This window comes from Nerophis ophidion, linkage group LG09 (genome assembly GCF_033978795.1).
Source record: "Nerophis ophidion isolate RoL-2023_Sa linkage group LG09, RoL_Noph_v1.0, whole genome shotgun sequence".
NCBI lineage: Eukaryota > Metazoa > Chordata > Actinopteri > Syngnathiformes > Syngnathidae > Nerophis > Nerophis ophidion.
Genome location: NC_084619.1, coordinates 28,510,321 through 28,522,924, shown reverse-complemented (window position 1 = coordinate 28,522,924; position 12,604 = coordinate 28,510,321). Strand labels below are relative to the sequence as shown.

Below are 12,604 nucleotides of genomic sequence, written 5' to 3'. Positions count from 1 at the left end.
AACGAACAGCGCTGACAACGAGAGACGGCAGGGCAAAGCACATACTGGCGCCATCTTCTGGAAACTTGGAAGTGGCGTTACTCAAATAGTGAAAAGTAAGTGCTGTTTTTTTTTTTTTTTAGTAACCAGCAAGCACAGTAGAGTTAGTAGAACAACTGTGTTTTTATTACTGTGTATTTGATAGGTGCCATCTGAAATTCAACTATTTATTTTAGTTATATATATAATAAGATAAATATATATAGCTAGAATTCACTGAAAGTTAAGTATTTCATACATATATATATATATATATATATATATATATATATATATATATGAGGAATATATATAAAATACTCGAGTTGGTGAATTGGCTGTAAATATACTCTACTCTTAGCCACGCCCCCAAAACACGCCTCCACCCCACCCCTGACCACGCCCCCACCTCCCGGAATCGTAGGTCTCAAGGTTGGCAAGTATGTTTAACAACTAACTAACACTAATCATGCTAGACTTCATGAGAGCCAACAACGACTACTTTGGGACAAACAATGATCCAGAGGCTTATTTTTTTGGAGCGTGAATAAAAGGAGGATGAGCTTTAACTTTTAGTAGTTTAGTGATCAGCAGATCTAGAAAGTAACACTATTGCTGTTTTAAACAAGAAATACAAAATACAAACATAATAAAGCAATCACTTACTGTTAAATGTCTGCTCTCACGGGGATGCCGACTGATGGGATGCGTATATTTTACCGTTTGGATGAAAAATTAATCATATTCCTCACGCCGGTGTAAAAAAAAAAAAAAAAAAGCGGGCGCAAACAAGCATTTTTTCCTGTCTTTCTTACCATCTCCGGGTCTAAGTTGAATGTCAAAGTCGACCAACTTCTCAGTTTATTGCCACATCCTTCTCCTATGTAGGTGAGAGGCATGATTTATTATCTACAATTAACGTTTAACAACTCAGAGGCGATGCAGCAGCTCACTGGCTCAGTATGTCAATAGCGGCTTAATCATGTTACCCATTTGTGATTTCAACTCCGCTAAGAGTGGTTATATATTACTGAAATAGCTAATACTTAGTTAATACGCAGGTCACAACATGTACATGGAGTCTTGTAGATGTATATTACAAATTAGAAGACATAAAAAAGAAAAACATATGTTGTGATAGGCAAAATTTCAAAACAGTGCAGTTCTCCTTTAATGCAGATTACAAAAGCCGATCCCCCTGGCTGATATGATTTATTCTTAGTCCTTGGCTGACAAGCAGCGAGCAGATAATCAGGAGTCTCCTCTCCATACACAGTGTGGAGCTGTTCCTCTAAGATAATAATAATCACCTCGACAATGGCAAACAAACTGCATTTTATAGGTATCATTATCAAGTATCATTCATTATCGCTGGAGGACGAGGCTTAACATCGATAGCAAGCCTTGAGAAGGTATGACAGATACTAAGCTAACCATTAAGTTAGCTTTAAACACCAAGGAAAAAGTGACCAGTAAAGTTTAAGAAGTGTAAAGGGAACAGCATTACAGCAGAAAGTAAGCAGATATTAACATGACATTATAAATTGGATTAATAACAGATAGAGAAAAGATAATATAATAACTGTTGGTGTGTCAATATTGTCACAGTCAGTACACAACATGTAAGGAGGGCTGATCAATCCATATATGTCGATACCAAGGGTAGTATCAGTATATGATTGATATTTTTATCTTCCCAAAATCTATTTTTAGTGTTTGTTGATGTTTACAAACTCAAGGATCAATTCTCTGGACATAGGAGGGCTTTGAGGGTAAAAACCAAAGGATTTAAATTAGTATTTTTAGTCATTATGTTATTGTAACAAACAATTGTATGTAACACAAGACAATAAGGAACTAGTTTAAATATTGTGTTGATACTGTTAAACTGCCAATAGCACTAATAAAACTGAAAAATGTAAAGTTAAAACATGTGATTAGTATAGATATTGGTATTGACTGATCTCTGTTTCATGGGTGATCGGAATCGGCAGAATAAAACCCTGATCGGCACATCCCTCGTAGTATATAAGCTTGAATTGGGTCATTAGCAGTGTGGAAGTATCCGTTAGTTTACTTCCCGCCTAGTATCTTTACACACAGTTTAGCCAGTGTATCCTTAGCAAGACTGAAAAGTGGGAGATCAGCCTCAGGAAGAGCATCAGTATAAAAAGGAAGTTGCATTACAAACATGAAGGGGAAGCCAAACAGATTTAAGACAAAATGACTTAAGTGGTTGAAATAATTTCCATTCCAAACGCAAGTGCTTCATAGATGTTTATAAATTTGTTTTCATCATCCTCCCCATTCACTTACCAGGATACGAAGCAGCGAGGTACCACTGGGTGTGTTTTCAGGAAGGCTGATATTGTAGAGGGATTTGCTGAAGATGGGTCTGTTATCGTTCTCATTGATAAGATCAATGAAAACACGAGCAAATCCCACATGATCCGACATGGACTCATTGGCATAGAGCTAGAAAAAAAAAACAATGAAAAAAAGAATAAGGAACTTTTAATAATTCATGGATTTATACTTACCAAATCTTAGTTCAAATAAGGCGAACAAAATGAAACCACACACCTGAAAAAATGACAACTGAAATATACTTAATAATAAATATACTTGTTGATGCCGCTTTGTTGCTAAACAAGTCTTGTTTAAATGGAGGTTAAGAGGATTTAGTAGGTGCAACTTTTTATTTCTCTCTTGTTTTGTGGAGCCCAACTGTTTACCTGTTATATCTTCATGAGAACCAGTTTCCTCTGCAGTGGACATGTGTAGGGCTGCTATTCATAATTGTTTTAATTAAGAAATCTATTGATTTGTTGGATTAATCAAGTAATCAAATACAATTTTATAGCATCAATTCATCTTTAAGGGAAAATTGTTTAAAAACAATTGTATTTTTTATTCTTTCTTCATATAAATGCCCATTACATTGAAAGTGCATTTTTACATTGGGAGCAGCACTATATTTGTAATAAATAAACAAATAAATAAATAAATAAATAAATACGATTAAATAAAACTGTTTAGGACAAAAAACTCGATAGGAATAACTCACAAACTGTAAAATAAAACATTTGTTCTGCAAATCAAACATATAAGCTGGCGATAGCTACTAAAATAAACTTTTACCTTGTTTCTGCTTGTCTGCTAGTCATAAAGGAAGGAACATTTCTCGTAAAGTGCTGCATGATCGAGGTGGTACTATTGAGAAATACCAGCTCTGTTTGACAGTGTAAACATCTCACCACAATGTCTGTATTTTTCAGTTTGAAGTAATCGCAACACTTTTTACAGCTTCTTTCATCTTCTTTGGGGCCTTTACTCTCTTTCTCCCTCTTTTTTAAGCCATTGCTCTTGGCACTCTGCTGGTTCCGCCTCTGTGCTCTATTGCAGCAGTCTTGCGCAAACAATGTCTGTGTTTTTTATTCATTAAGCTATTCAGTGCAGCAAAAAATACAAATAAACTAACAAGAGAAAGAGACCAGAAACATACACTTGTAAAGAACATAATGTCATGGCTGTCTTGAGTTTCCAATAATTTCCACAACTCTTATTTTTTTGTGATAGAGTGATTGGAGCACATACTTGTTGGTCACAAAAAACATTCAAGAAGTTTGATTCTTTTAGGAATGTATTATGGGTCTACTGAAAATGTGACCAATTCTGCTGGGTCAAAAGTATACATACAGCAAGGTTAATATTTGGTTACGTGTCCCTTGGAAGGTTTCACTGCAATAAGGCACTTTTGTCAGCAATCCACAAGCTTCTGGCAAGGTTCTGGTTGAATTTTTGACCACTCCTCTTGACAAAATTGGTGCAGTTCAGCTAAATTTATTGTTTTTCTGACATTGACTTATTTCTTCAGCAATGTCCACACGTTTAAGTCAGGACTTTGGAAAGGCCATTCTAAAACCTTAATTCTAGCCTGATTTAGCCATTCTTTTTCCACTTTTGACGTGTGTTTGCGGTGATTGTCGTGTTGCAACACCCAACTGCACCCAAGACCCAACCTCCGGGCTGATGATCTTAGGTTGTCTTGAAGAATTTGGAGGTAATCCTCCTTTTCCATTGGCCCACTTGCTATCTGGTGGTCTCGGGATTAAAGGCCTCACCTTTTGTCCTCCAAACATATTGCTAGGTATTGTGGCCAAACAGCTCAATTTTTGTTTCATCTAACCACATAACTTTCCTCCAGAAGCTCTTATATTTGTCCTAATGATGTCAGATGTCAGAGTTGTAGAAATGATTGGAAACTCAAGACAGCCATGACATTATGTTCTTTACAAGTAAATGTAAACGTTTGACCACAACTGTATATCCACTGCAGAGGATGCTGATTGACAGAAAGATGTCCGAAAGATGTACACGGTGTATTGTTATATACACAAGTCTTCAAACTCACAGAGAAACTGTAGCTGCGGATGCGCTCATAGTCCAGGGGCAGGGCAACCCTCATCCTAATGTCGGCACGTCCTTGTACAGCCGTGGGGGAGATGGTGAAATAGTCGGAATTGTTCCCCGTCAGGAACACCTGGAACATACTGTTAACGCCCTGCCAGAGTAAAGAAAACAGTTAAGACATTTAGAAAATCAAACAAAAGAGGTTTAATTTCTACATACTTGAGATGATAAAAGTTTGGTTTTACAGTTAGGGTCTAACTACTCTATAGACCAGGGATGTCAACTCATTTTCATTGAGGACCACATTGCAGTTATGGCTGCCCTCTAATGACCAGTTGTTACAGTGAATATATTGTATATGAATGTAAATGTGTCATTGCCTCATACTTATTTTTCTTTTTTCTAATAGATACAAGTGTTGTCCTGATATCAATATGTTGGTACCGTTACCAAAATTATTTCGATACCTTTCGGTACTTTTCAGTGTTTTTCTAAATAAAGGGCACCACAAAAATTGCATTATTGGTTTTATTTTTATTTTTTTAAATCTTAAGGTACATGAAACATATGTTTCTTATTGCAAGTTTGTCCTTAATTATAATAGTGAACATACAAGACAACTTGTCTTTTTGTAGTAAGTAAGCAAACAAAGGCTCCTAATTTAGCTGCTGACATATGCAGAAACATACTGTGTCATTTTCCATTTTATTGTTTTGTAAAAAGTATGAAGGACAAGTGGTAGAAAATTAATTATTAATCTACTTGTTCATTTACCGTTAATATCTGCTTATTTTCTCTTTCAACATTTTGTATCTATACTTCTGTTAAAATTGAATAATCACTTATTCTTCTGTTGTGAAGTGAAGTGAATCATATTCATATAGCGCTTTTTCTCTAGTGACACGAAGCGCTTTACATAGTGAAAACCCAATATCTAACTTAAATTTAAACGATTGTGGGTGGCACTGGGAGCAGGTGGGTAAAGTGTCTTGCCCAAGGACACAAGGGCAGTGACTAGGATGGCGGAAGCGGGGATTGGACCTGCAAGCCTCAAGTTGCTGGTACGGCCACTCTACCAGCCGAGCTAAACCGCCCCTCTGTTGTTTGATACTTTACATTAGTTCTGGATGATACCATAAATTTGGGTATTAATCCGATACCAAGTTGTTACAGGATCAGACATTGGTCATATTTAAAGTCATCATGTGTCCAGGGACATATTGCCTGAGTTTTTAAACATAACATCAATTAAAAAAAAACAAAAGAAAATGTTGTGATGCCAAAAAATATCGACATATTCATAGTAGAATTGACTAGATACGCTACTGTACTTGGTATCATTACAGTGGATGTTAGGTGAGAAACGGTATGATACCGATTATGATTCATTAGTATCGTGGTACTATACTAATATATTATACTGTGCAACCCTAATAAATACCTTGCTTTGAAATCATACGTCCAGGTGACAATATTGGTTTGATACCAGCAAAAAAACATGGGATGATATTTGCATGCATGTAAAATGTCTAGCATAACCTCCGATACGAGCAGTTGACTTGTGGAAAAAGCTGGACATGAGACAAACATAATGATAATAATTGTGCCCACTAAGTGTCACCGAAAACAAATTACCACTTAACTTTAAGGGGCTGTTAGCAACGTTTACTCAGATGTCTCCAGGGCGCTAACTTTCCAATGTATTTTTTCGCAGCATATCCCGTCCTCTTCCGGTGGTGACGTAACTACGTGAGTACGTAACACATGCATGTGCATTACCTTTGGGTGTGGTTAGCTAATAATAGCAAATTACAACAAAATAACTGCTAATTGTTCGTGTGTGGTGAAATTTGTTCTCTGCATTTGACCCATCCCCATGTTCATCCTCTGTGAAGTGAGGGGAGAAGTGAGCAGCAATGTGTGCCGCGCTCGGGAATCATTTGGTGATTTAACCCCCAATTCCAACCTCTGATGCTGAGTGCCAAGCAGGGAGGTAATGGGTCCCATTTTTATTGTCTGGCAAGCAGAAGAAAATGGATAGATGGACGGTATAACTCGGCTGGGGTTTGGGATATGCAAAGACGGTGTGTTATTGTTAGTACTACGGTGCCATCTTTTGAACAAGTTTGCTCACTGCAGGTGCTGCTGGGTGAATTTCTACAGTAGTTTCTTCTGCTTAGTCCTTTCAACAAGAAGTATAAGTGCCGTTGCATTTTCTGGACGCCCATAGCCTTTCTATTCGTACAGATTCTTCATTTATCACTCCATGCGACATTTTACAATATAACTAGAACAATTCTTACTTACCAAACTGTCACATGTTTGATGTCTGTAAGAGTGATTTCATGCATATTTTTATGTGCTATCATAATGTAATCAAGCTAAAACTGTCACCTTAAAATGGCATTCGGTTTGTATTTTTCCAATTTCACAAATTCCTCAGTAAACCCACTTAAATGTCGCTGTGGAGGTATTGAATCTGTTTAGCTTAGTGGAGAGCTAGCTTCCGCAGCTAGTGGGTTCAGCTGTTTTGTTTGATCAACTATTTTGTGCCATGTTACAGACATTGTCAGGAAACAATTAAGGAATGGAAATAAACATTTAAAAAAATATTTTTGTATAAATGACTCATTTCACAACATATATATCGGCGGTTTATAGTTCGGCGGAAAATGGTAAAACGACACAAAAGAGAATTTGGCCTGATGTTTATTGGGATAAGGTAAACATCTGTTCAGTATTTTAGCATAAAAGTGTTTGATTGTAAGGCAATAAAAGCCACAAAATGCAACGGGTCCATCAGACCCACAAACGCTGGCTGAGTAACACCAATATGAACATTACAAAAGGGTCAAGTATTGCAAGTCTCTGCACCTGTAATGCAAAATAGTAATACTAATACTATGGTAACATTGCTGTCTTTTCATTGAATTTGGTCGTTAGCTACAGTATGTGTCCAACTCCAACCTGGAGAAATGGACTCCTCTTCGTCAGCTATATACTTCGTCCACATTTTATCAACCGCCACATTGTTCATCTGAACTTGATGGCATAATTTTTAAATTTGAACTTCACACACAATAGTCAATATTCACCAAACTGAAAACTACAGTAATCTTATTATTAATACAAAAAAATTCTTCTTAAACTAATTTATCATCAGGTCAGCTGCAACATGCCTCAAAATTTCTGTGTTTATCATTTACACAGGGAAACGTAAAAAGTATTTGTATGCTACGCCTCTGGCTAAGTAGGTGTGTATGTGTGTTGTGGAACCGAGTTACGATGCACATACTCGGATTGGTATACACCAGGGGTGCCCATTACGTCGATCGCGAGCTACCGGTCGATCGCGGAGGATGTGTTAGTCGATCGCCAGACAGGCATTTAAAAAAATAGACCTAAAAATTAGCGATCATTAATCTTCACCAAGACGTCACTTTCGTCACTTGATTGACATTCACGACACCTGAGGGTCTTGTGAGATGACACTGGCTGCTGCGAGCTCATTATTAAGAAAAAGTGATAGACAGGAAGACGAGAAACACTTTTTAATTCAATACATTCGCCCCGTACCTGCTGTGAAAACTCTAAAGACCGACTGCACAGTTCCTATCTTCACAATAAAAGCGCTGCTTCCTCTTGCCTGCGCTAACAAAATAAGAGTCTCAGAAAGCTGGCGTGCACAAGCTACGGAGCTAATGGATTTCTTGTAAAGTTTATAAAAACGAGTATGGAAGCTGGACAAATAAGATGCCAAAAACCAACCACTTTCCTGTGGTATTGGACAGAAAGGAGGAATTGTTGTCGTCCTCCATTTAAAAATGCCGACGTTATCCGCACTTCTGTCGGATTCCAATCAATGCAAGTCATCCGAATCAGGTATTACTCCAACTTATGTTCTTGTCTTCATGAAAGAAATTACTCTATATGTGTTAAACATTATGGCATTATCATAAAAAACCTTTAATATGTTAACAAAATCGTATGTTTCATAAATAAAAACATACAAATTATATATATGAATGAGGTAGATCCCCTCGACTTGGTCAATTGAAAAGTAGCTCGCCTGCAAAACAAGTGTGAGCACCCCTGGTATACACAAATTAGTGCACACTAGTGTTGTCCATCCATCCATCCATGTTCTACCGCTTATTCCCTTTTGGGGTCGCGGGGGGCGCTGGCGCCTATCTCAGCTACAATCGGGCGGAAGGCGGCATACACCCTGGACAAGTCGCCACCTCATCACAGGGCCAACACAGATAGACAGACAACATTCACACTCACATTCACACACTAGGGCCAATTTAGTGTTGCCAATCAACCTATCCCCAGGTGCATGTCTTTGGAACTGGGAGGAAGCCGGAGTACCCGGAGGGAACCCACGCATTCACGGGGAGAACATGCAAACTCCACACAGAAAGATCCCGAGCCTGGGATTGAACCCAGAACTGCAGGACCTTCTTATTGTGAGGCAGACGCACCAACCCCCTCTTCCACCGTGAAGCCCACACTAGTGTTGTCCCAATACCAAAATGTGGTACTGGTAGCAAAATTATTTCAATACTTTTCTGTACTTTTCTAAATAAAGGGGACCACAAAAAATTGCATTAATGGCTTTATTTTAACAAAAAAAACTTACGGTACATTAAACATATGTTTCTTTTTGCAATGTTTTCCTTAAAGAAAATAGTGAATATACGAGACGACTTGTCTTTTATTAGTAAGCAAGCAAACAAAGGCTCCTAATTTAACTGCTGACATATGCAGTAACATACTGTGTCATTTATCTTTGTATTATTTTGTCAACATATTGAGGGACAAACTGTAAAAATTGATTATTAATCAACTTCTTCATTTACTGTTAATATCTGCTTACTTTGTCTTTTAACATGTTATATCTGCACTTCTGTTAAAATGTAATAATCATTTATTTTTCTGTTGTTTGGATACTTTACATTAGTTTTGGATGATACCCCGACTTTGGGTATCAATCCGATACCAAGTCGTTACAAGATCATACATTGGTCATATTCAAAGTCATCATGTGTCCACGGACGTATTTCCTGAGTTTATAAACATAGTCAAATAAAAAAAAGTAAAAAAAAAAAAAGTTGTGATGCCAAAAAATATCGATGTAATCATAGTAGTATTGACTAGATATGCTACTGTGCTTGGTATCATTACAGTGGATGTTCGGTGTAGATCCAGCAATGGTGTTTGTTTACATTTTGACGCCGGTGAGGTACAGGGTGTAGTGAAGCATGTTTAGCTATTCCTCTTCCTGCAGGGATGATACTTGTAAGAAACTTACTTTGTTTGTCGCCATGGAGGCCAGGATTAGTGATTTAGGAGTAGCTAAAACACAGAGGCGGTATAGTACAAAATATGATTCATTAGTATTGCAGTACTGTATTAATACCGGTATACCGTACAACCTTAGTACATACGTACAGTACGTTTGAAAATAATTTTGCTATGATATTACTTCCATAGGAATTAGGTCTGCGCCATGTGGGAGGACGACAATTGTGTCGATTGAGCAACGAAGAGTTATATTGTTAAATTTTTTTGTTTTTGCTTTGTCTACACAAAAAAACTAACATAAATTGTGATTAGACAGTTGGCCACTCAGATATAAATTTACTGGCAAAAATAATGCTGACTGGCCAAAACACCCATAAAATTTAAGGGCATTGGACAAAAGTTGCTAGGGCGGGAGAATATATTGCTGGGAGTGGTTGAATTTGCCTGAATTGGTACAATGGTGACATTGCAAATACTATATTGGTAATAAGTAATAATGGCAGTGTTGTGCTGCAGTCTCATTTAGACTGCCTCTGTCTGGACGGTTTCTTTGGATAGTCTCCAAAGGGATTTACATTTTTTTTCTACATCTAGACACATATATCAAAGTAGAAGATTAAGTTTGTTTTCAAACATTTTAGACCAGTTTTATGAGCAGTGGGACACGTCGTGATGACTGATGACAACCATGACTATCTACCTAAAAACAGACACATCCATCTGGGATTTGGTTTTTGGCTCACTAAATGGTGCCAATCTATGTGGGATAGTGTTTGATTAAGAAAACAATGCAGTATTGAGATGGATTTGGTGTTAGAATTGTTTAAAACAATTATTACCTATGGTGTGGAAAAACTCTATAACCGCTATAAAGTAACCTCTATTAAAAGAGCACCTACCCCATGTCTAAGATAATCCGACTAGTACAAAAGCATGAATATTAAAATAAGGTAGGGTCAAGATGACATCACATCCCCTTGATGTCTGTAGCTGCCTTGAGCCAAGAAAGCGTCTCAGGAGCCCTTCTGGTCTCTTTAAAGCTGCAGGCTGGCCGATCAGATCGCCACCGTGGCAGACAGCAGGAGACAACTGCACAGGTCGATTGGTATTACGCTGGCAGCTAAAATAGCCCCCTTGTTTTTGTTTTTATCTCGGTGAGGACCATTGCGGATGATGGCTCCTACTTAAAAGACCATCCAATATGCAGGGATGTCACTTCCAACTGCCCATAAATATAATTGCACGTCCATTTGCTTCAGCCTTTAGAAGCGTGTGATAAAAGTACGCTGTCATAAGTGACATCCCCAAAGTTAGTTGACAGGTTCCAGCGGAAAACAAAGTTTTATGTACGCCAGCCAAGCATAAGAAGGGAGGAGTAACTAACAGCCATGCAAGAAGGGTAACTACCAGTTGTGTCACAGTCTCCAAAATAAAACATGTGCCTCTAATTCATTGTTCTACAGCGGGGTGTCAAACTCAAATACAGAGTGGGCCAAAATTTAAAACTGAACGAAGCAGCGGGCCGGGGTTGAACAAATTAATCCTTTAATAGGGACCCAAAGAAGTTTTGCATTAAATATTGACCAAACAAGGCTTATATAACTTTATAGTGACATGCAAAATCAAGTTTTAAATAATAATAATTAAAAAATATCAATGGCATATCAAATAAAATAAAAATACAAATTGAATGCCTCTTTTCGGCGGCGGGTTTGAGTTGGGGCGGGGTTAGGTGGTAGCGAGGGTGTATATTGTAGCATCCCGGAAGAGTTAGTGATGCAAGGGGTTCTGGGTATTTGTTCAGTTGTGTTTAAGTTGTGTTTATGTTGTGTTACGGTGCGGATGTTCTCCCGAAATGTGTTTGTCATTCTTGTTTGATTCGGGTTCCCAGTGTGGCGTATATTTGTAACAGTGTTAAAGTTGTTTATATGGCCACCCTCAGTGTGACCTGTATGGCTGTTGACCAAGTATGCCTTGCATTCACTTGTGTGTGTGTATGAGCCGCATATATTATGTCAGTGGGCCGGCACGCTGTTTGTATGGAGGAAAAGCGGACGTGGCGACATGTAGAGAACGCCAAAGGCAGTGCTTATACGGCCCGCCCCCAATATTTTTGTCCGGGTGGAAAATCGGGAGAAATTGGGAGGGCCACTGAACTTCGGAAGTCTCCCGGGAAAATCGGGAGGGTTGACGAGTATGAGTATTAGTGGTGAATGCGGTGTTACAGAGGCGGGCCAGCACATATGATATTGCCTCAAGGGCCAAATGAAATTACACGGCGGGCCAAACATGGCCCGCGGGCCAGAGTTTGAGGCCCACGTTCTACAGGAATACCAGATTCCTACGGGTGACGCAGCGTGTGAATGAGTCCACATCATTACTGACAAGTGGGTTTAACGCATTAAAACAACAAAAAAAACTAGAAGTTTTGCATGTGAAACTATTGAATCTACTCCTAACCAAATGCTCTGAACTTTACCTTGCTGCACGATAAGATATTTTCTCAGGTAATTCAGATTGTATGCTGATGCACCTTGATGCACATGTCATGATCTTTCATGGGTGTTTTGGTTTTATTATATTCTTTGGTGCTTGTTTCTGTGTCACCGCTTATTCCTCCCTTGTTTCCGACTTCCAGTTGGAGTGTTAATTCTACACACCTGCCCTGGCTTGTTGATTAGACTCACCCACTGGGAAGACCAATTAGTTAGGGTTATGGCAAGCATTTGCCAGTTCATTGTCTCCTGTATGTCATTGTGTATGTTTTACAAATCCCGTTTCCATATGAGTTTGGAAATTGTGTTAGATGTAAATATAAACAGAATACAATGATTTGCAAATCATTTTCAACCCATATTCAGTTGAA

General features: G+C 38.2%; 1 protein-coding gene across 3 annotated transcripts in view; it reads right to left on the bottom strand.

Moving 5' to 3' along the window:
• The window catches only part of cdh23 (cadherin-related 23), a 619,519-nt gene that overhangs the window by 278,952 nt on the left and 327,963 nt on the right, over positions 1–12,604 (bottom strand). For all 3 annotated transcript variants that reach the window (XM_061910729.1, XM_061910730.1, XM_061910731.1), the window contains exons 12-13: positions 4,433–4,582; positions 2,335–2,493 (exon numbers count right to left, since the gene is read on the bottom strand). In XM_061910729.1, the coding sequence (XP_061766713.1) occupies positions 2,335–2,493; positions 4,433–4,582 (309 nt within the window). The remainder of the gene's footprint in view (positions 1–2,334; positions 2,494–4,432; positions 4,583–12,604) is intronic.